The 25,743-nt window shown below is 32.4% G+C and overlaps 2 protein-coding genes across 11 annotated transcripts in view; one reads left to right on the top strand and one right to left on the bottom strand.

Moving 5' to 3' along the window:
- The window catches only part of LOC143237962 (uncharacterized), a 40,663-nt gene extending 23,399 nt beyond the window's left edge, over window positions 1-17,264 (top strand). For 5 of the 7 annotated variants that reach the window (XM_076477745.1, XM_076477744.1, XM_076477747.1 and 2 more), the window contains 5 exons: window positions 1,476-1,554; window positions 5,459-5,565; window positions 10,398-10,493; window positions 13,216-13,643; window positions 14,220-17,264. In XM_076477745.1, coding sequence (XP_076333860.1) covers window positions 1,476-1,554; window positions 5,459-5,565; window positions 10,398-10,493; window positions 13,216-13,643; window positions 14,220-14,946 — 1,437 coding nt within the window. In that variant the 3' untranslated portion in view covers window positions 14,947-17,264. Of the gene's footprint in view, window positions 1-1,475; window positions 1,555-5,458; window positions 5,566-8,940; window positions 9,094-10,397; window positions 10,494-13,215; window positions 13,644-14,219 lie in introns of those variants that run through there. The other 2 variants (XM_076477746.1, XM_076477751.1) reach the window with 2 other exon arrangements.
- A 228-nt stretch (window positions 17,265-17,492) lies between these two features.
- The window catches only part of LOC143237963 (purine nucleoside phosphorylase-like), a 31,546-nt gene continuing 23,295 nt past the window's right edge, over window positions 17,493-25,743 (bottom strand). For all 4 annotated transcript variants that reach the window (XM_076477753.1, XM_076477755.1, XM_076477752.1 and 1 more), the window contains exons 5-6: window positions 22,781-22,971; window positions 17,493-21,578 (exon numbers count right to left, since the gene is read on the bottom strand). In XM_076477753.1, coding sequence (XP_076333868.1) covers window positions 21,370-21,578; window positions 22,781-22,971 — 400 coding nt within the window. In that variant the 3' untranslated portion in view covers window positions 17,493-21,369. The remainder of the gene's footprint in view (window positions 21,579-22,780; window positions 22,972-25,743) is intronic.

Below are 25,743 nucleotides of genomic sequence, written 5' to 3'. Positions count from 1 at the left end.
GCGCCCTCTAACTAACATCTTAATTACAACATTGCCCATATTTCTTAATTGCAAAGTCTCTCGAAAACTTCAAATACAAAAATAAAACACCACAATAAACTGTACACTCACCAAGTAATTTTGGTGTTTTTTTCTCTTTTAAAGATCATTGTATTTGAATAGGATGATGTGTGTGCAGGGTCGGATTAAAACCACAGTAAGCCTATGGGCTATCTCGTTTTCGTGTGCTTCGCGTTCTCTGTACATTTTTTGCGTTGAAAATTTTAACCTTTAAAAGTGTTTACTAGATACAATATTTTAAAAATCCGAAATAAAATGTATGAGAAACATATTAAAAAAGAAGAAAAAAGCATAATTAATTTTGGGATTCTTAACCTCATGGGCTCAGAGGCAACTGACCAGTTTAGTTCTTGGACAATCCGGCCCTAGTCACGCGTGCTATTTGAATACCATACATAAAAGCCAAATTTTCATCCAATGACAATTGTTACAATATAAGCTAGGTTTAAAAATCATACCTACAGAGGGCGTGATAATTGTTTCTTTGAATTTCGCGCAAAGCTACACCAGAGCTATCTGCGCTAGTCGTCCCTAATTTAGCAGCGTAAGACTAGAGGGAAGGTAGCTAGTCATCACCACCCACTGCCAATTCTTCGGCTACTCTTTTACCAACGAATAGTAGAATTGACCGTCACATTATAACGACCCTCAGATTACGAGTAGAGCGCCTTAATCAATTGGCCATGCCAGGTCAGGCATGCTAATACTTGCAACAGGGCAATATTAGTTTCAGAAATTACGTATATTTACTAGCTAAGTAAACTTATTTTTGATAAATATTACGAAAAGGCGTTGCAAGTTGGTCATTGATTCGTTTTTATATTAACACATCGAGAGAGTACAAAGAAAGATATCGTAGGTTGTGTTAAGTTAAAAAATGCCATTTAAAGTACCTATAGGTTTACTCAGTAAAAACCAAAAGGGAAAATTGAAGCACTGTTTTTTTTGTGGGGCCTGCATCCTCGAAATGATTGAATGACTTCTATTCCTCGCACGTGACTAATGGTTAGAGCCGTCGTGGTAACTATAGAAACCTTACGAGTGAGAGCTGGTTTCACGAGGTACTTGAATGGAATACTTTATTGTCTGAAATACTGCGTGACTCTCACGACATTTGATTACTGCGTACTATTTGGGTCAGTTTTTTATATTCTCAATAATATTATCTTTGTTCAGTCAGTTCATGAGATATCTACTAGAACTATATATGGACTTATAATGGCAATATTGTTTTTAGTTTTTATTTTCTTTCACACGTTAATCTCTAATAACACTGGTGTTTAATGTGATAAATATAAACGAAATTTTAACGTAGTAACTATTAACAGTTTAATAGCAGTGTGAACATTATAATAATGCACTTCGCACCATCTGATTTTTCTTCTGCTATTTTTCCTTTTTTTTTTTTTTGTTAGAAGCTGTTCCATTATCAAAATGATGACGCTACGCAGGAACAAATTGGGCTAAAATTAGACAAAGAAAACACTCTACGAGGTAAGATAAAGTTCATGGACTTGTAATTAGATAAAGGGATTAACATTCCCATTTCACTCGGTTAACCGTATGTTAAGATTTACATGCTAATTTGCCCCCTCTTCTACTCCCCCCCTTAAAATTATAATTCTCTGTGATTTTATTAACACATTTTGTGTTTTTGTTTTCAAATTTTTCTAAAGTGACTAAGAGAGGCGGCCTCAGGCAGGACTGTGGTTTGTGTAAAGTTTAAACTAATAAATATACAACGTTAAAATAATACACAATTAAAATCATTTCGAAATATTGTCTCTGCATGCTTCGACGTGTCTTACGTGATCTGTGTGAACTTTGTATTCGGTGCCCCTGTGAAATTGGAAAGAACTGCTAATTGCAATGTCGATTTTGACATCTCTTAGGGGGCCGGGGGTCATGCCGATCACCCTTAGGGCTGACCCTGAAGCTGAAGCGTGGAATCAAAGTAGAGAAGTAGATGATTGATTATAATATTAAATAGATATGAAAGAAGTGTTATAGTAAAATAACTTATGACGTTTAAAAGTAGAGATATCTTTCAAATCATGCGTGCATGGCGCGTGTTCCTGACAAAAAAAAGTGTGTTTTGGTGTTGCAATTTATAAACATTCGTCTGTTACCGAGTGACGTGTGTTTGGATCGCGTTCATTGAAAACTGTTTTTAACAGGTGCTGCACCAAATCACGCAAAAGCCAAAGTTTAGATTTAAAAAAAAAAAAAAAAAAAAATCGTTAATTTATGACTTCTTAAACTGTTTGAAAATCTGTTGGTTTACATATGCTTATCGATGCCATTGTATATAATTTCGGTGTAACATGACTACAGTTAACAATAATTATTATCTTCGCTTATTGTTGTACTAAAGTACAGTTTAATTGTATTTAACTACAAACCCAGTATGGCTAAGTGGTGAAGACACTCGACTATTAATCTGAGGGTCGCGGGTTCGAATCCCGTCACACCAAATATTCTCGCCTTTTCAGTCGTGGGGGCATAATAATGTATGGTCATTCCCACTATTCGTCGGTAAAAGAGTTGGCGGTGGGTGGCGATGACTAGCTGTCTTTTCTCTAGTCTTACATTGCTAAATTCGAGACGGCTAGTGCATACAGCCCTCGTGTAGCTTTGCGCGGAATTCAAAAACAAACAAACAAACATATCTGTAAAAGTTTACTATGAAATTTAACTTGCTGGGAAATATATTATCGTTGACTACAAAAATACATTTTACATCTGATTATCCAATTCAGTAAGTCTAGATAGAATAATGTTGATATGATAGCATAGACACTAAATCATTGGGGCACGTGGTCTACTGGTTTAAGCTGACGTTTGTCTACGGCAATGTCCAATCTAATTAACCTCACTTAGACTGAACTATGAACCCTTGTAATCTGGCAGGTCTTTCCATTGGCACGTTAAGTGACGTCATTCATCATTTCCCAGTACCTGATGCCGGTAGTCTTTGATATGTTTGCCCTAAAGGAAGCTGACACTCTTAGCTTTCATTTATCCGAATTTGTGTTTATGTATTTCCTTGTTGACTTGTCTTTGACCTAATTCTTGGAATAGATTGTTTTTCTTTCTTCTTTAATAGGGCATTCTAAACTTAATGACGGTTCAGAGAAATAAAGGTTGACAACAAGTGGGGTTGATGTGTTTGTCAGCTTGTCACTGAAGACAGAAAAAAACAAAGAACTCATGTTTAACCTTTCTTACTTCAGTGTTGGAATTATTGTCTTCCCAAATATTTTTTATCATTAATTTCAAGTCATCGTTGGTATTAATGTGTTGAAGCTTAATTAATTTATCCTTTGGGTGTGATATTCTGGGGTTATACATTAATTTTACTGTTATTTGTATGATAATCATTAAGATTTAAAGATAATGGGCTTAGGAAAAAGTGGCACTACAACTATTATTTTGCAATTTATTGAATTTTTAATATATGTTTTTGAATATTCAAAATATATTTGCTTTTGATTGAATTTTTGTTGAACTTTATAATCCAGTCTAAATTTCTGATGAAAGAAGTTACCTTGTTTCTGATAACTTTCAATATATTTGCAGGTACAAAAAATTACTTGTATACTTTGAGCAGTGAATATCTTGTTGCATTTCGTAAACTCAAAAAATTATTTTTGTGTGTGTGTCATAAATTTATTTATTTCCTAATCAAAAGTAGATGTAGTCAGGCTTTGTATATGTAGCTTTGGATTCTTATACAGTAGGTGTCTGTGACTTGTTGGCTATAAATTTGAACAGTAAACAGACAGCACACATTCCACTTGTTTTAAAATAAGATATTCAAAATAAATGTATGTACAAAAATTATTTACACTGTATGATAGCACAGTTGTATTTAAAACTGTAACTAATTCTCTTTTCTTCTCAAAAGTACATACAGACTGATTCATTTTCTTTAGAATTTAATTGATAAGACAAATTATTTTTTCTATTTTGTTTCTCACTACATACCTGCTACAAATTCACTTACATTACCTTGTGAGTTACCATATTTCTATCTCAAACTTTAAACACTTATCTCTTTTTCATTGAAATCCACACAGAGGGGTTCAATTACTTTAAAACTTTATTTGACAAGACAAATTATTCTCCTTATCTTTGTTAAACTGTAAAACTCGCTTTATAATATTGCTTGTTACAGCTAATCACTCACGTACCAGCTAACTCCATGTTTTCTAACTGAATATTATTTGACTTATGCTTCCTTGGTGGCTTATATTTGTACTCTGGCCATCCAAAGCCTCAAACTTTCAATAAAGTATGTGAGCAATGCTACAACATAATAATATTCACTTAAAGTAATGAAAAAAATACCAAAGATTTAAGTAACTTGGTATCAATAATACAACAACTTTGGAACCCCACACCCAACTTACTACTCCTGAGTTATGCAGTCTGACTTGTCATAACTACCACCTTTAAAATAATTGCTTTTAACTCTCTTGTTAGGAAATGTGAATAATCATTAAATATTAAATCATGTAATAAATTAAATAACACTTACACTAAGAAGTCTTGCATATCCAACAGGTGCTGAGTTCGAGTTCATCGTGTTATGGAAATATTTTCTGATTGGCATGCTGTAAATTTTTAACAATTTTACATTTCAGAAAAATTTTAAAGTTCACTATGATGAAAATTCTTAGTTGTTATTCTATTACTTGCAGAATGAAGTCAAGAATACTTTGTTTTCAGAAACCTTAGTTAGGTTAATAATTTCCTTCCATGATAAAATTTGATTTTGGAAAACAATTTTAGCTTCTTAGAATGTGTGAAAAATGATTGAATATTGATTTAACTGAAGTCTCAGTATGGTACCTAGAAGTCATACAATGAACTTTGTGAAATATGTGTCTGATCTACTTTCTGTTTTTTCTTTAAAGGTTTTTGACTCCGCAGGTTTAACTTGTCAAAATTACATGCAGAAATTTTTACTACTTGTTTTTACCAACTGCTGCTAATTCTTACAGAAGAAAGACAATTTCAATTAAATAATAACAGTTATATATCTGTTTATAAAAATGAATCTGAATGAAATTGTTTATACAAAATATCATGTAATTTTATAAGATAAAACTTTAATAGTAAACTGTTGTTAAAATGTTTCTTTGTATAATATAAAGTTCAGACTTCAAAGTATAAGGAATTATCCCCTCCTAGAGTAAATGAGACCCCCCCCCATCCAGGTTTTTTCTTTCTATAGATAAAACTAGCAAGGAAGGATCATATAACAATATGCAATATTTGTAAATTACTATGACTGAACAAAGTTATACACAAGTTAAATTACATGTTCTATTCCAGCAAGTTGAAGATATGAAGCTAGCATGTTTTCAATAAATTTATTACAATCTCTCATCAGAAGTCCTACCTTCAGGGATAGCTAGTAAACAAAGTAAGAAAGAAAAACCAAAAACATCAGAACAAGGAAGGAGAGAAAAGGAAGAAAAAATCAGTCAGTGCATAAATGTAGGTATTCTGTGTAGGAATATAATCCTAACTATCTGTAAACACTGCTTTTACTCTCTATCTTGTACTGTAAACACTGTTATTACTATCTAACATGTACTGTAAACACTGGTCTTACTCACTATCTGTACTGTAAACACTGTTCTTACTATCTAACATGTACTGTAAACACTGGTCTCACTCACTATCTGTACTGTAAACACTGGTCTTGCTCACTATCTGTACTGTAAACACTGGTCTTACTATACTGGTCTTGTTCTATCTGTCTGTAACATGTATCTGTACTGTAAACACTGGTCTCACTCACTATCTGTACTGTAAACACTGTTCTTACTATCTGTACTGTAAACACTGGTCTCACTCACTATCTGTACTGTAAACACTGTTCTTACTATCTGTACTGTAAACACTGGTCTCACTCACTATCTGTACTGTAAACACTATCTGTACTGTAAACACTGGTCTCACTCACTATCTGTACTGTAAATACTGGTCTTGCTCACTATCTGTACTGTAACACTGTTCTTACTATCTAACATGTACTGTAAACACTGGTCTCACTCACTATCTGTACTGTAAACACTGGTCTTGCTCACTGGTCTATCTGTATGTACTGTAAACACTGTTCTTACTATCTAACTGTAAACACTGGTCTCACTCACTATATGTACTGTAAACACTGTTCTTACTATCTAACATGTACTTTAAACACTGGTCTTACTCACTATCTGTACTGTAAACACTGTTTTTACTATCTAACATGTACTTAAACACTGGTCTTACTCACTGTCTGTACTGTAAACACTGGTCTCACTCACTATCTGTACTGTAAACACTTCTTACTATCTGTACTGTAACACTGTTCTTACTATCTGTACTGTAAACACTGGTCTTACTCACTGTCTGTACTGTAAACACTGGTCTTGCTCACTATCTGTACTGTAAACACTGTTATTACTATCTAACATGTACTGTAAACACTGGTCTTACTCACTATCTGTACTGTAAACACTGGTCTTACTCACTATCTGTACTGTAAACACTGTTCTTACTATCTAACATGTACTTAAACACTGGTCTCACTCACTATCTGTACTGTAAACACTGTTCTTACTATCTGTACTGTAAACACTGTTCTTACTATCTGTACTGTAACACTGTTCTTACTATCTGTACTGTAAACACTGGTCTCACTCACTATATGTACTGTAAACACTGTTCTTACTATCTAACATGTACTGTAAACACTGGTCTTACTCACTATCTGTACTGTAAACACTGTTCTTACTATCTAACATGTACTGTAAACACTGGTCTTACTCACTATCTGTACTGTAAACACTGGTCTCACTCACTATATGTACTGTAAACACTGTTCTTACTATCTAACGTGTACTGTAAACACTGGTCTCACTCACTATCTGTACTGTAAACACTGGTCTTGCTCACTATCTGTACTGTAAACACTGGTCTCACTCACTATATGTACTGTAAACACTGTTCTTACTATCTAACATGTACTGTAAACACTGGTCTTACTCACTATCTGTACTGTAAACACTGTTCTTACTATCTAACATGTACTTAAACACTGGTCTTACTCACTGTCTGTACTGTAAACACTGGTCTCACTCACTATCTGTACTGTAAACACTTCTTACTATCTGTACTGTAACACTGTTCTTACTATCTGTACTGTAAACACTGGTCTTACTCACTGTCTGTACTGTAAACACTGGTCTTGCTCACTATCTGTACTGTAAACACTGTTATTACTATCTAACATGTACTGTAAACACTGTTATTACTATCTAACATGTACTGTAAACACTGGTCTTACTCACTATCTGTACTGTAAACACTGTTCTTACTATCTAACATGTACTGTAAACACTGGTCTTACTCACTATCTGTACTGTAAACACTGTTCTTACTATCTAACATGTACTTAAACACTGGTCTCACTTACTATCTGTACTGTAAACACTGTTCTTACTATCTGTACTGTAACACTGTTCTTACTATCTGTACTGTAAACACTGGTCTCACTCACTATATGTACTGTAAACACTGTTCTTACTATCTAACATGTACTGTAAACACTGGTCTTACTCACTATCTGTACTGTAAACACTGTTCTTACTATCTAACATGTACTTAAACACTGGTCTTACTCACTATCTGTACTGTAAACACTGTTCTTACTATCTGTACTGTAAACACTGGTCTCACTCACAATCTGTACTGTAAACACTGGTCTTACTCACTGTCTGTACTGTAAACACTGTTCTTACTATCTAACATGTACTGTAAACACTTGTCTTACTCACTATCTGTACTGTAAACACTGATCTTACTCTCTAGCATGTACTGTAAAAGCTGGTTTTACTCACTATCTTTACTGTAAACACTGGTTTTACTCACTATCTGTGCTGTAAACACTGGTCTTACTCACTATCTGTACTGTAAACACTGATCTTGCTCTGTCTTGTACCATATACAGTGATCCTACTCACTGTCTTGTTGTCTTGAAAGGTTTGCCAAAAATTTTATAATGCTCATTTAAAGTTGTCATTTAAGTTTTAATTTATTGGTTCAGTTGTCAATAGGTTATTGCTTACCTACTCTGTTCTGCATCACAAAACAAAAACATCAAAACTTTGAACATTTCTGTTCAAAACAATAAATCTGTATGGAGCGTCAAACAGATGTTTGAAGTTAAGAACTAACAACAAGGTTTTCACATTTTACTGCAATGAAATGTTTTGTTTAAAGGAATGTGTTTTGGTAAGCATATCAGGTTAAGGATAATATTTATCATTATAGGTACCACTCTGTAAAAAATGACCTTGAGTGTCAATAAGTTACGACATTAAGCTCATTGTATGGAAGTCAGTTATGAATCCTTAAAGCAAATAGCAGCTGGAGAGAACTACAGTGGGTCACATAGACCAACAAATGCTCCATTATGTGGCAGAATGAATGATAAAAATAAACGTCATGTGAGAAAGTAACAAAGTTACATCACTACTATAATTGATGTAAGTGATATTGGTGTAGTAACATTTATAAAGAACTATTTCATTGCTTCATGGAATGTCTCTTTTTTTTTTCTAGCCCTCGAAATGTACAGTAGATATCTGTTAATTCTTGTAAAGTTATCTTGTTAGGATTTTGAATTGGCAGTTTCTGAGATTTAGATGCTACATGATCTGTGGTATTAGTTGAACTGATGAAAACAATCCACAGATCTTTGGTCTCTATTTTTTATTTTCCTTACTTCCATGAAAATTAACATTTAATATTTACACCCACATCTGTCAGTTGTTTTTACTGTCCAAGGTTTTTTTTTTGTTTATAGGTGTTTTAGCTGTGTTTGTGAACCAATAAGCACTTTGCATTGCTATTATTTTATACCTTGTAGTAGAAGATGAAAAGATGAAATATCTACTGTTCAGCAAACTGGAAATTATTTTAAAGGAGACTTTTAACAAACTTTTTTTTGTGCCACTCAATGCTCAGAAAAAAGTAAGAAAAAATGAAGCTCTTTTTATACTTGTACATATTAAAATAATTCACTGTAATGTTGAAGTGCCATAGAAAACTTAAAGTGAATATATTTTCCAACAGCAGGTAGTTTTAAAACGGAAAAATCACACACACACGTGTTTTATTATTGTGGATATTTTCTGCCAAGTGATGGGAAAACAAATTTTGCTTAATACCTGGCATTAATGTGGGACATGCTAGTGCTATCTTATATATACATTAATGTGGGACATGCTAGTGCTATCTTATATATACATTAATGTGGGACATGCTAGTGCTATCTTATATATACATTAATGTGGGACATGCTAGTGCTATCTTATATATACATTAATGTGGGACATGCTAGTGCTAGACATGCTAGTGCTTATATATACATTAATGTGGGACATGCTAGTGCTATCTTATATATACTATGGGACTTATATATACATTAATGTGGGACATGCTAGTGCTATCTTATATATATAATGGGACATAGTGCTATCTTATATATACATTATGGGACATGCTAGTGCTATCTTACATGTGGGACATGCTAGTGCTATCTTATATATACATTAATGTGGGACATGCTAGTGCTATCTTATATATATATATATATGATTCCTTCATATTGTTTTTACACTTACATCCTATTCAAAAGTAGCGAGAGTGTTGGATTAGTCATGTAGACATTTTAACACAGGCAAACAACTTGTAGAAGGAATGATATAACATAGCATCACTAACTAGGAGTCTTTGTGCCTGTGAACATACCACCATGTTAATGTGTTATTACTAATTATTTTATTAAGAGGAACATAATGTAGATAAGTGACATGAAATAATAGTCACTATTTATTTATGTTGGGTTATTGAAGTTCTGTGTTGGTGGTGTTACTTTTCTCTAAACACTATTCTGTGGTATCATTTATAAAGCAAGGTCTTTAGGAGTAAACTCCAACGTTATAACTGTTTATAACATTTTTATCTTGGAGGAAACTTAGTATCATGAAGTAAGTATAATGTTAAATGTTTGAAAACAAAAGTGAGATATTTACATTGATATTATCTGTATTGGTACTGAAGAATTTTTTTTTTTTCCCTATTAAGATGCTATCTCTAGGGAATATTGTACAGGTGAATTCATTGTTTCACACTTATAAATAAGACATGTTTCATAGTTATTCTGTTGAGATTTTGCTCAGAAGCACCCATATTTCAAATTTTTTATAAGCGTAAATAAATGAAGACTGGGGTTTGTAATGTTTACACATTGTTTTGGAAATTTTCACCACTAGGGTGTTTCACGTGACTTATCTATGGAGGATACAGAGAATCAAGAGTTCTGTTTCACGCTGCATAAACTTAAGGGACATAAGAACATTACCATGAATGTAAGTATTAAACTATGGTACTTTGATTTTAGATATTTAATTAAAAAATATAATCACATCCACTGTTTGGCTATTAAAGAATCCATTTCATTTTACTTGGTGTTAATGTTAAAATGACTTCATTTTTGTGATAAACTCCTGTCTGATTAATAACGTTCATACTGAAATTTTCTGTTTCATGAGGAATGAACTGAATAATTAATTAAAAATTAAAGTAATGTCAATGTTTTATGCAGTAAGTAATGAGATTATTTGTGATGTTGATGGTATTTCTGTTCAGTAAACATCTTTTGTTACTAATACATTATCAGGAACTGTGTAAAAAATAAACTGATAGATGCACAAGGAATTTTGTATATAACTAAATCAGAAAAATGTGTTTAACAATTCAATGGTGGTACACACACCTAGGGTTAATATATCATAATGTATTCATGATGTGCTAAAAACACATAGGTCCAAAATGTCTTGATAAAACTGAAATAGAAATCCTTATAACCCGAGCACTTTTGAAAGGTGGACCTTTCTTCTTTAGGAGAAATCTGGGAAGAATGAAAGGTCCACCTTTTGAAAGTGCTCTGATTATAAGGGTTTCTATTTCAGGTATATCATAATGTAGATACAGATGTCTAACGGTACAATTTAGTTTGAAAAAAATTTAGGTTAAATAATAAAAACAATAAAAACTTTTACAGTAGACGAGTTATGATTTTATTATTTCACCTAAGACTTTTTCTTACTAAATTGTGCCATTAGACATCTGTATCTATCAGGTCATCCCATAAGTAATGTCTGAAAATTTGATTTAGAAAATGCATCATAATTTCTGTCTTTGTAGAAGGCTTTAATGACTAAAATATGTAGTAGGATGTGTATAAAAATGTTCAGACAAAATAAACTAACCCAACTCCACTTTTTAAGATCATTAATCAAATAAACCCTTATGAAGATGGATGTGTCTGAGAAGCACATTAGGCATATATTGCTTTGCGAGTTTAAAAAAGGTAATAGTAAAACAGAAACTACATGAAACATTCAAGTTGTTTATGGTGCAGAGTCTCTTAATGAAAGAAAATTTCGAAAATGGTTTCAGAAGTTCAGATCAGATGATTACAGCTTAGTGATGCACCACGTTCAGGTCGTTTAATAATGACTTGCTGCTGGCTGCATTTGACGAAGCTTAATTCAACTCATTCAACAGTTCACCATCATCTGCAACAGTTTGGAAAGGTGTCAAACCTTGGAAAATGGGTACCCAAGATTTGACAGAAGCCAACCTTAGAGCAAGAGTGGACATTTGCATTTCTCTGCACTCTCGTGAACGTAACTCACCTTTTCTGGATAGGTTAGTGACTGGAGATGAAAAATAGACATTTTACAAAAATGTCAAGGACTGCAGACAGTGGCTCGGTGCAGGTAAACTGGCTAAAGCACAGCCCATAATGGACTTTCACCCAAGGAAGGACTTGTTAAGCATTTGATGGGATATTGTTGCTGCCACTCAGTGTAACCATTACATCAGACTTCTATTGTCAACAGTTAGAGCACTTGAATGCTGGACTGAAAAAAAAGAGTTCTGCTTTGATCAATCATAAAGGTGTTGTGTTACACCAGGATAATACACGGTCCCATACAGCAAGGATCACATCTGCAAAGGTTGAAGAGCTAGACTGGGAAAACTTCCACATCCTCCTTATTCTCCAGACCTTGCCCCATCTGATTAGTATCTGTTCCAAAGTTTGCAGAACTATGCAGATGGAAAAGAGCTTGGAACACATGAAGATGTCAAAACTACCCTCTCTACATTCCTTTCCTCCAAACCCCAAGAATTTTATAGAAGTGGCATTCAGAAGCTTGTGAATCGTTGGCAAGAAGTAATTAATAATAATGGAACTTACATTGTTGATTAAATAACAGTAAAAGGGTTTGAAATCCTTTCTCTTTTCTTGAACCTAAAATTGGACATTACTTAAGGGATGACCTGCTGCATTATGATATATAAACCCTCAGTCTGTGTACCACCATTGAATTGTTAAACACATTTTTCTAATTTAGTTATGTTATGTATAAAATTGCTTGTGCATCTATCAGTTTATTTTTTACACAGTTCCTGATAATGTATTAATAACAAAAGATGTTTACTGAACAGAAATACCATCAACATCACAAATAATCTCATTATTTACTGTTAGGGGGTCCCTATTTGTATTTTTACAGAGAAATGAGTTACTTCACTGAGTTCTTTAGCTCAGTTTTTATTTTGATGGCTGTACTGAGCAAAAATGGAAAATAATTCAGTATGATGCAATATGTGGACCACATTAGTTGTAAATATTACAAAAACGAGTTTGTAATTTAAGTGTTAGTTTTAATTAATGTCAGCTTTTATGATACTATATCAGTTGTTAATGTTTGATTATAAAGCCTTAATAGCTAGTTGTGAGACATGTTATACAAGGTGTAATATTTATATTTTCTAAGAGTTTAGATTTAGAGCTAAATTTACAAAGTGTGTTGCTTTTGCAGTTAGGGAATGTGTAACAACTAATAACAGTGAATTTAGATGTATGTTTCTGTAAAAAGAAAATTAACGACTCAAAAGTACTAAGTTTAGGAATGTCCCTTATTTTAACATTATTTTAGTGATCTGTGATTATTTCAAAGTGATAGAAGGAACCAGTTTATAACACACAACATCAAACCAAATCTTATATTGTTTCAGGATACTGAAGGACTAGTGCAGGCTATTCATGATGCTCTAGGGAATTCCATTGAACTTCCTCCTTCTGGTAGTCGCACTGTGAAGGTCAAGTTAGCCATCTCACCCAACTCAGTAAGCTCACAGGAGAAGGATGATATGTTTCATTGTAAAGACAAGTCTAGAAAGAAGCCATTGTATGCAAAGAAAATGGGGAATGTACCAAAAGAGAACAGTGTTAATTTATCTTCACCAGAAAAAGAGAGCTTAAAACCCAAATGTCATGATATTTCCTCTGAAACTACTAACTTTCTAAGATCTTCCTCAGAAGTAAAGCCAAATATTTGTTTTGCAGCTGCACCCAAATTCAAGCAAGGATACTGGTCAAACTCTCTTCAGAGAAGGAGGGATAGTGTAGAAACAGGTTGTCTTGACTGCCCCAGCAGACATGGGTAGGTCACACCTAACAACATTTTTTTAAAAATCAAAACTAGATGAAGTGTTTATGCAAGTTTTATTGATGCTTAATCAGACTGTCAAAAGTTTGTTTGAATGATATTTGTTGAATATGGTCAGGTGGTTAGGGCACTCAACTCATAATCTGAGGGTTACAGGTTCAAATCTCTGTCACACCAAACATGTTTGCTTTTTTAGTCGTGGGGGCATTATAATGTAACAGTCAATCCCACTATTCTGTGGTAAAAGAGTAGCTGAAGAGTTGGAGATGACAAGTAGCAGTCTTCCTTCTAGTCTTACACTGCTAGATTTGGGAAGGTTAGCACAGATAGCCCTCATGTAGCTGTGCATGAAATTCAGAAAACAAATGAACAAACAAATTTATTAAACATTTGTATTTGATGTCAAAAGTGCTAAGGCACTCATTGTGATCCTGGTAGAGTGTCAGGTAGTTAGATTAATTTCCGTTATCTCCAAACTTTTGAAACAGTTTTGTTTTGCTAGAAATTTATTTTTATTCATGCCTTTCAAAAAATATTCTTATTTATTATAGGAATTTTTTCATTTTAAAGGAAACTGTACATGGTAGAATGTCAGCATAAACAACACCGTAAACATCATTGTTGTTATAGAAACCACTCGGGTGAAGGTTTTGGTCATCGTGATACCTACTGGAAGAAGAACATTAATGAAAAGGTACCCCATGGTTCATTTGAATCGTTTTCTTATGGTACATGTGACAAGAACTATTTGAACCGCCAAGCACCCAACCACCACGAAGATTTAGACAGTCACTGCATTAAAAAACTTGGTACTTGTAGTCATCAGAAATCAAAGTCTTATGATACCAGTTCTACAATTAAACATTCACAAAATCTTGTTTTTTCTGACCAGAAAGACAATCTCTCGGATGTAAATTTTGACCCATGTGACCCGCTTCCTGAGAAAAAGTTTAACTGGGAACACAAGTTTATCCAGAAATGTCCGGAGTCTCATGGTGCATGTGATCACTCAAAATCAGTAGGGATGAATTCTCCTAAAGTACAGCTAAAGACAAACAGTGGTGTGAAAGCAACAGGTCCTGAACCACAGACATCTCCAAATTATCATCACAGGTACAAACATCGGGAATATGAGAAGATGCAAACAATACAGCAGGTAGCTGACCAGTTAGAAAATACGCATCTTGGTGTACCATCTAAGGAAGATGGCAGTGGTAACACTCAGTCAATGTTTCAGAAGTACCATCACTTCCATGAACATGTGCATTATCACTATTATCATTATTTACCTACCTAGCCTGTGCTGGAAAAGTTTGTGTTACCACATACTATACTATTCCAAGTTTGTTTTAAAGATACCAAGTAAGTTGTAGGCCCCATTAGTAAATTTACTAAGGTAAAAATAACTCCCAAAGAGGATAAACCTTTCAATGGCTAAATTTATTTATTCTCTCAGGACAAATTAGAGTATTTTGGCAAAGAAATAAATCCATTTTTATAGAATTAGGTTTACATATAGAAGGATCCATATCTTTTAGTGAAAATATAGTGTAAACACAACATTGTGGGTGCCTTGTGTAATTATGGTGCATAATACTTAATAATGACTTTATTTTGTACAGATGTTTTTTTGCATTGTATAGTAAAACATTACAAGTCACTGATACCATTCCAACATCAGCATATGATGTGAACAAAGTTCAGAATTCTGCTTATGATGGGACTGATTCTTCAGCTGGTAATCTGTGTTGTACAGCAAAATTTAAATACTGCAAGTTTTAAGCAACAGTTTCTTACAAGCTGCATATTCAACAGTCATGTTGAGGTAAAATAAAAGTTTTAAATTAATACGAAGTTTAATTTTTGCATTGATGTATCATTTTTCAAAAGGATTTTGACTTATTAAAAAATCTGATTAACTGTTGGCTGCACATGGATGTCAAACATGGGACCTTTTAGGCTGTCCTTGTACACCTTCCACTGAGAAAAGTAAAAATTCAAATTCACCTTTTATTTTTAAGGAAATCACACATTCCCTTTTTAGGTTCTTGTAAAATGCTTGCCCAAGAACTGACCCAAAGGTACAAGCCATGTAAAAAAAATAAAGTTCCAGGGTGACTGGATGTTATTAATAACAACTTTTTACTTTCCATATTTCAATCAACTAATAACCTAATTAGTGTTTCCCTAGTTTTGTTTCTTAGCCAATGTTCTGTGAAGTATCTTACAAATAGATGTTTAAAACTTAAGATCACAAAAAATTCATTCCATACATCTTTTCAGATCACACGCACTATTAAAAATAGAAAACAAAATTAGCAAGGCTGGACTTACTTTAATGAAATCCTTATGGTTTACTTTTATTATATCATATTTCACCAAATAATTTTCTGAACCATCCTTAACTTTCTTATCACAGAAGCAAGATCATCTGGTCTTTAGCTTCCAAGGTAACACTTGTCACTCCCTTTGAAAACAGTTTTAACATTAGCAACTTTCCAGTCATGAGCAGTTGTTTACTAATGTATGAAAAAAATTCAAGAGAAAGACTTTCATATATTACCTTTGACCTACTTTGGCACCATTGAAAAAACCCTTTGGCTATGGTACTTTAATTGTTTTTAAATATAGTAAACTTCTAATGGTTACTTATCTTTATGGACTTGTATACAAATGTCACTGGAACACTTATTATTGCCAACTTGCTCCGCATGTATATACACTTGGATGAAACTGCAATAGACATTATTTGTTTTGATTGAAAACATCAAGAGTGCACTAGCAAAAATCTGTTTGCATTAGTTTCATCATTAAAGATAATAAAACGTAATAATCCGTAAAAAACTATTTATATTAAAAAATATTTTTTTCAAATTGTATTGGTTTAGATATTTTAAGTTTTCACTAGTTTCTATAAAACTGTTACTTTTGAAATTATATTTGATAGAAGTATTAAGTGATATTTTGGAACAAATACAATTGAAATGATTATAATAGTATTTAAAGTTATTTAGATTTTATTTTTTGTGATGTAACCTTATTTATGAACATTTTTGAAAATATGACTGCAGTTGCAAATTGGCACATATTTGGTTGTTGTGTTGATGAGACAAATATACAAAAGTCAAATATATTTTAAGGTTTGTAGTTATGAACATGTAATCAAACAGAAATAATTCATAAAGCTGTATATGATAATTTTGTATAAACAGTGAATGCTTCTTTGTTTAAGGCATGATCTGCCACATTTTCACTTCATAACCAAATGTATTTACATTACATACAGATTCCTGATAAACTCATATTATTGATTATACATCACTATAATGAATGTAAAGTTTAGTATAGTTAATCTCTTTAATTTACTGAAGTTGTATCTGAAATCAAGGTTCAATTTATAACATCCACAACATTCAGTGCATTTTAAAAAGATTACAAACTATTTTATAGGAAATTGATGCATTACTTCAAAATGAAACATTCTGATTTTGACATTTTATACGTTGATTTCTAATGCTATTTATTACTCATCTGCAGTTTTTGTAGTGTACAGAATATCCTTTATGTATTCTTTGCTACCAACAAAATAAACACTAAGTATTGTTTGATGGTGTATATTAAGGTTTCTTTGTAACCTTATATTTAAAATTTTGAGTGCTATTAAAAACAGCAGCTTTTGGCTAGTTCTAGCACTGAGATTTCTGATTTTATTTATATGTTCATTGAAATTATTCTTTTTCTAAAAATGTTTTTAAACAAAGTATTCTATAAAGTTTTGAGAAACAGATGTTTGGAGTCTCAAGTTTTAGTATCTCCATTATTTAAGAAACACAAAACAACAACTTGCTGTGCGTTAGCTACTTTTATGCATGTTAGTATAGTACAGCTTACAAGTTCTATTACAAACTTATACCAAAAAGTAATCTTAAAATACAAAATTAACAGAAATCTTCCGTTACATAAGGCTTAACAAAAATATAAACCAAATCCACATATAGTTACTAGACTTGGTTGGTTCATAAAAAAGTAACACAAACAATAATCAGTTCATAAGTAATATTCCAAAAACACCATTACCTGTAAAAATAGAAGATAACAAAATATAAATTTCAAATAAACTTTTAATGATGCCAACAATCCACTGAGATAACATACAATATTTTCATATTAAAATAGGTTATGATACATATATTTAATGACAGGCAGATCAGGTCTGGCAGTAATGGAAATAGGACTTCTTGTAACAAATATTAACTAGATTTAGTCAAAAAGACTTTTTGAAGTAATTAAAATAAAATTAATATTTAGATGTTTACTGTGAGACTGACAACATAAGTGCATCAAAAAGGATTTATAAAAACATTATTTTACTAACTAGGACTCGCATAAAGTGAGTTTGCATTTAAGCAACATGATAGTTTAATGTTTCATAAAAGCAAGTTTCACATAGTTTTGTCTTCATACATTTCTAATGAGGTTAGTACATAAATTTGCATGTGACTTGTCTGTTATATGAAAGTAAAAGAATATAATTACTTTCAAAACGTTACAAAATGAAGACTTGCTAAATGTACACTGCAACACTTGAAATCAATCTTATATTTAAATAGCTACTGATTTCAATATGTATGTACAGTAAAGGGTAAGAGCTCAATATTACTCTGCAGTTACTTTATAATGATTTACCAAATGCTTAATGCATTACCATAGGTGTGTGTTTTCTTATAGCAAAGCCACATCGGGCTATCTGCAGAGTCCATCAAGAGGAATGGAACCCCGGATTTCAACATTGTAAATCTGTAGACTTACTGCTCTACCAGCAGGTGGCCATTACCATAAGACAACAATCTTACATTTAATGGAAGAAATTAGCTAGTAATTTCAGTACAGAACTTTTAACATAGTATTCCAGTTTCTTAACAACTCAATTTCTAACGTGTCCCATCTCTTTCATGAGTTTTGCTTGATGGATGGTCAGAAAAAATGTATTCAATTTTATACAAGACCCTATTTTAATGTTGCGTAAAATAGCCGGTTGTGTTATGCTACTACTTGTAGCAAAATGTCACTGTTATATTAGTTTCATGCCAAACTTAACTGCATAAGGTGAGGTTCTGGCTTTTGACCAGACAACATGACAATTTATATAGTGAACTGTATCCTCATTTAATATTTCCCTTTTTTACTTCTGTGGATTTACTACCTTTATCAAAGCTGGTTAATCAACATAACTTGTAAAAACTAATGTAATTTCATATTTCTTACATATTGATGCAAAGAAATATGAAAAAAATATTAAAATATTCTATACAGTGATGTATTGCTGAGTTATTTTACTATAATTAAATTTCATTTAATAATCACTCAGTTCTGATCCTCAACTACAAAAGGAACACAGACACCTATAATATTTATACACCCTATTTTAGACGCGTTATGTAATTGCATCAGTTAATTTTTTAGATGTGTTGAAGTATGCGTAGTCACCGATAACTACAAAATGTGTTGAAGTATGCGTAGTCACCGATAACTACAAAATGTGTTGAAGTATGCGTAGTCACCGATAACTACAAAATGTGTTGAAGTATGCGTAGTCACCGATAACTACAAAATGTGTTGAAGTATGCGTAGTCACCGATAACTACAAAATGTGTTGAAGTATGCGTAGTCACCGATAACTACAAAATGTGTTGAAGTATGCGTAGTCACTGATAACTACAAAAGTTACAGATCATTATTAACAGCTGGGACTCTGCTTATCTATCAAATGGTTATGATAACATCAGTAAAACAACCGTTCTTAGACTGCATTTTATCCAGCTGAAACTCTTTCATTCATGCTTAGAAAAGTGTATCAGTAATAACAAACAGTTTACACATTGTATATCATCTTGACTATTAATCAGAGTTTGGTATCTGAAATTCAAGCAGAATCAAGACCAGAATATTATGTGACAAGCCTTGACTAGTAAATGCTGTTCCTTCTAAAATGAAACAAACTAAAAACTAATTATATTTTTTTTTATATCGTAGTCCCATGTGGTACATATTCGAATTTTACAGCTGGCTAAAGATAAATGTTCGTATTCAGCCCCATATATTAATTTTTATCAATACTAATTAAAAACAAACACAGCATACTTTATGTACTTTGAACAGAGACCAGAATTTAGTTCATGCTGCCGAGTTATTGCACCAGTTTGAAAAACAAATTTAAATTATTACATGATTAAAACAGATGAGGAACTGCTAATGGTAAGTGAGGTAAGTCATTACATTGTTAGGAAGCTACAAGGGATGGACATAATGAAACCATGTTGAAATATGATCATAATATTAATAACAAAGACAAAAAATGTTTTAATACTTTATAAATTTAAAAAAACAACTTCATTATAACCAATGGCAAAGTTCTTTAGTACACGTTTATAATACTCCATATCCTGAAACTAAGTTTTAGTTTCAGTTTGATAAAACAAATATACTGTCATTTAGCAAGCATGGAAATCCCTTGGATATGATCTGGAAAGTTATTGTTTGGTTGGAGGCTATCATAACTGAAGTGGAGGAAGTGGATAAAAAGAGGTGTTGACTTGGAAACTGGTAATAGGATTTCAGGAGAAGCTTAAACTTTTACATGGAAGCAAATTGTGCAGCAGTAAATATGATGTGGTCCACGTACGTAATGAATGAAATGCAAGTTGTTACCTTTAACATTAACAAAAACTTCAGGTGGATATTTAAGGAAAACAAATATATATATATATATTTTTTTTTAAATCTGAAAGACCACCCTGATCATTAATATAGTTATCAAGCTTTCTTATAAACTTGAATAAAATTTATTTATTTAGTAGTTTTGGTTTAAAAGACCAATAGGTCCCTTTTTGTCCCTAAATATCCATCTACAGTTTTTTGTTACATCTCATTCATTATGTACGTGGACCACATAATATTTTTAACAGCGTATTTTCTTCCTTAAAAAATGATAACTAAACTATGAGAGATGTTTTTAAATTTGTGATGACAAGAAACCCACTTGAAGTAAAAATGTATTCTAATGACAGCTGGTATGTTTCACCTGAAGATGACCTAAGAAGGTCAATGTTGTTCTGTACTTTATTTTCATTACAAAACTCATACCAGACGTCTTTACAAACAAGGTTCTGGAATGTAAATTAAGTTTGTATTTTGTTTTATATCTGTTGGTCTCTTCTGTTGGTTTTTGTTCACTTTAGAGCTCTGCTTAGTAAAATGCACAAAATGTTTCACCTATGTAAAATGAACAGTGCAACATGCATTTGTTTACTGTTAGATATTGTTACAGAAAGCTGTGGTTAAACAAAGACCTTCATATAATATTCATTGCCTTTATATGGCAGTACTTGTGTAGTGAATTTGTAAAAAACGTTCAGAACTGTTGACAGTTTAACAGTGATAGTCAGTTTTTCCACTAGTACTTTAAAATAAAGCTTTTATAAACATACTTGGTAAACTACTCTTGATTTCCACATAATTTCTACCACCTAAAAGTATATAATCTTTAAATAAATTTTAAGACATAACAATTTAGTAAAGTGGAACAAAATAGTTAAAAAAAAAAAAAAAAGCCATGAATAGTAACTTATCTAAAGTTGGCTAATTAAAAACCATTAACAGCTGACACTCTATGGTATCAATAGTTACACCCAAATTGTGTTCTTCTTCAGCCAGTAGTTACTTAAGCTGTATCTAACTTCATGATTATTCCTGTCACTAGTTCTTCCAAATCCTTTCTTCGATGGTTTCCTGTTTCCATCACCTCTTCATGATTGGCTAGTGGCTTTTCCGAGTCGTGTTCCATGACACAAATGTTACTAATCAGAGATATTCCAAGCACTCTAATCCCACAGTGTCGAGCAGCAATCACCTCGTGAGCTGTGCTCATGCCTAATAACAGACAAATACTGTTCATCATAAACAAAGTTGTCTTTCAGCAGAATCAAAGAGAAGTTTAATAAATACATCATCAACTGAAGATGGAAGAAATGATGATTAATAATAATTGTCATAAGTGTTTCATGCACATTTCATGTCATTACATAAGCAGTGTTCTAATAAAAAACTTTCTTCAAGCGACTGCAAAATTTGTAGCAATGAGTCAAGCATCAAGACACAATAATTAAGAGAAATGAACAATGAGAAGCACAAAAATACGGGTTGTATGTCACATGATTCTCATACAAGTGGTCAAAACCACTTTCAACATAATTATTGATGGAGAAACATAAACAATATAATATTTTTTCTTTTCTTTTTTGAAGCAGAATACACAAGTTAATCTTTACCTGGACATTTATGCAGTATTTTTAACAACATACAGAAATCTAACAATAAGTATTTCTTAACAGTCAGGACAAAAACATTTACAGTGTTTAAGTAATAAGAGAAGCTAAAAAAATTGTGAATTTTTAATACTAATTCTGCAGAGGTTTTATTAATACAACATTAAGTAATGTCATATCTTGTGCAGTATCTGAAAACATTTATATAAAGTACCTGTAATTCATCTGTATAACCAATCGATAAGTCTAAGGATTATGTTGCCTTACTACACAGTATTCAAGTATAAAACTTGTATGATAAAAACTGAACTTAAAACAACTAATTTCTTAGTTTAAAGGAGACCTGAATGAAACATGAAGTTAAAATAGTTATTTTTGTTAAATTTATAAATAATACACCTTCACTGATTAAGGTTTTCTTTTCAATTAGCAGGTGGTTCATCATAACATCCAAACTCTGATGAGAATAACAGCTGTATAAGTAATTGTGTGTAATGATGCAAGTGAAAAAACAACAAAAAACGAGCCAGTTTTCCAGGTTACTAACTTCCTACCATAACTACAAGCCTCTTGAAGTGACCAAATGACTTAGAAGTCATTTGACTGCTTAACATTCTACAGCTCTTTACACCTTTGTCGTGGTCAATGATCCCAAAAGAATGCATGAAATAGTATGGGAGTAACTATATTTCCCATGATGCTTCAAATTAAATATATTTCTTAGCCTTGCAACCATATGAATTAAAGTAGTGTAAAGTCTGCATTGCTCAAGTACCAATGATATTCTACTGTTTTTAATTAACTTACCTACTGCATCTGCCCCAAGTAATCTCAATGCCATCATTTCAGAAACTGTTTCATAGGATGGACCTCCCAACAAGCAATAAACTCCTTCTTGCAAATACTTCTCCAAGTCTAGTTCTTTAGCTACTGTACGTGCAAGCTGTCTGAGTCCTAAGTTGTAAGCATTGCTCATGGGAGGAAAACGTGGACCCCATCTACGTATCATAATAGAGAATCACAAAACACTCGTGTATGTGTTGTTGTTTTACTTATAGAATTCAAAAGCAGCTTAAAATACAGGCATAAAACAAATACACACATTTGGGTGAATAATTCATATCTGGTTAGTCGAGGACAACACATTAAAAGCATGTTAAAATAAAACGACAAAAAAAATCCAAGGTGAACCTTTAGAAACAAATACAATATATTATAAACAAATAAATTATGTAACATTTAAGAAATAAATGTGGGATTTTGTTTATGAGACATTTTTTTTCAGAACTATTAAAACAGATCACATAAAGAAAGAAAAATTCAACCTAAATATGAATATATACTAAGCAATCTATATATAATAAAGGTGTGACCAGTTTAGCAATAGTGGCCAAACAACCACAAACATGATCAAAATCATGACTGACATAAAAGGAAGCAAACCACAAACAAAACTGCAGAGAGATCTATAAAATTCTTATCTGGAAAAAAATATTAATATTTTCAACATGAAATGCACATGGGGTAAATAGCTCAGTTGGAAACTTCCTGGAATTCAGATATAGCCATACTTAATTTTATACAACTGACCTGTGGGAAGACAGCCAGTTAATACACCTGTTTCTATAAGGGTTTTGTTTAACTTTGACTCAAATAACAGAACTGTCACAATTATGACTTTCCACTTTGTAGCAAGACATTAACCATTATGCCATATTTTGATATGAACAGCAAACTAGGAAGCAATTTTTTCTATATAAACTTTAATTACATCTTTCTTTAAACAAATTTTAAAATGTTAAATTTTAGTAGTGTCCATAAATTTTATTATGTAGAATTTTTTATAGCAAATCTGTTAACTTTAAAGGTTTCTAGATTTCAAGTTTGTGTATTGGCATCACTCCTGGGAAGTCAGATACTAGTTTTAACTTAAACCTTTCTTATTGTACTAGCTTCTTTTGATTACCACCAAATTCTTTCTTAAGCATTACATATTGAGATGTTTTATTTTTGTTATCAGAAAGTACAAGAAGAAGATATTTTAAAAAGATACATAAAACAGATGTTAATTGTATAAAAGGCACGAAACAGAATTCTAGTTAACGTTTATTTTATTTTATTAAAAGTTACAGGTTTTACAGTAATGACAATGTCACACCTGTTTTAAAAACAAATTTTACTATAAAAGCTGTAACTTGTAATAAAGTTTACTTAGTCAGTAAGTAAACATAAAACTATTAATATTAAGTTTAATATAACTTAATTATTCTATAATGTTTTTTTCATACAACTGATGCTAATGTAACATCACAAACTGCATCAGCAGCGACGGCCAAAAATGATGCCGATTTTTCACACAAAAAATGATTTTTCTTAGTGGTTGGATGGATCCACAGAACAACAGAAGATTTGAAAAGACTTGATTGATTGATTTAGTGTTTTATGGCACAAAGCAGCGAGACTATCTGCGCCAGACATTCAGTAAAAATGTAATAAAAAAATAAAATAAATAAATAAATGTAGTAATAGACATAAATGGAAATGAAGGTAAAACAAAAAAAGTATAAAACCAATGTTGACAGCTAGTCTACAATGTTAAGATAGAAGGCAGAGTATAAGAAGTTGTAAGGTATTTACTCTAGCAAAAAGGTAATGATCATAACCCACCAGGAAGACTAACAGGTAAGTTCAAGAACCACCGTCAGTCACCTGAAGTTGGTCTTTCCAGTCCTGGTTCTGGGTTGTGTGTCATAGCAACCAGTATCAAAATGTAAAAGAATAAAAGTTTTAAAAGATACATAGCAAAATTGTAACAATGAGTAGCCAAATGTCCAGTAAAAAGATAAAAGTCAAGTAAATGGAGTAAAATTTGTAAAAGTAATTGAAGATAAAATCAAAATGGCAATTAAAACAGAAAATGGCGTAAAACCAATGTTGACAGCCAATCAACAAAGTTGTAAAGAACTACCTGTAGCAGAATGGTAATGATCATAACCCACCAGGAAGACTAACAGGTAAGTATAAAAACCACCGTCAGTGACCTGAAGTTGGTCTTTCCAGTCCTGGTTCCGGGTTATGAGTCAATATGGCCAGTACTAAAAAGTTAAGTAGTAAAAGTGTGAAATGATATGCAGCAAAAGTATAATAACAACTCGCCAGGACTAATGAGTAGTTCGAGATAGTTCAAACAGTAGCGTTAGTCACCTGAAGTTGGCCTTTCCAGTCCTGGTGTCGAGTTATTTAATGTTCTGGCCATTGTCCAATGTCAAATTGAAGGAGAGAGATTAAAACTAAAAAAGGAACCACAATTACAAAGGTGTAATGAATAAATATACAACACTTAAATGAGATTAATAAGATTAATGGCCATTAAAAAATTAAAAACATTATCAAGGTGGACAGAGTCACCATCACCAATAACTCTGTCCAATGTTACAGACTGACCCCGGGAAAAAATATGTTTAAAATATTGCAGTCGTTGAGAATTGTAACGATGGCAAGAAAGTAAAATGTGGCTGATAGTGAGTTGAGTGTTACACAAACTACACATTGGTGCATCAGTTCCAGATAAAGGAAAATGATGAGTTAAAAAACTGTGACCAATGCGTAGCCTAGTGAGAACAACTTCCTCCTTCCGAACTTTACGGAAGCTAGATGGCCAAAGTCCAATTTTGGGTTTGATTTGAAAAAGTTTGTTGTAATGTTGCTCACTCCAAGTGGACTGCCAGCTGGCACGGAGCCGAGCTTTGAAGACAACACCATAGTCCATG

This window comes from Tachypleus tridentatus, chromosome 13 (assembly GCF_004210375.1).
Source record: "Tachypleus tridentatus isolate NWPU-2018 chromosome 13, ASM421037v1, whole genome shotgun sequence".
NCBI lineage: Eukaryota > Metazoa > Arthropoda > Merostomata > Xiphosura > Limulidae > Tachypleus > Tachypleus tridentatus.
Note: the sequence above shows the minus strand (reverse complement) of the source record. Positions and strands in the feature narration are given on the sequence as shown.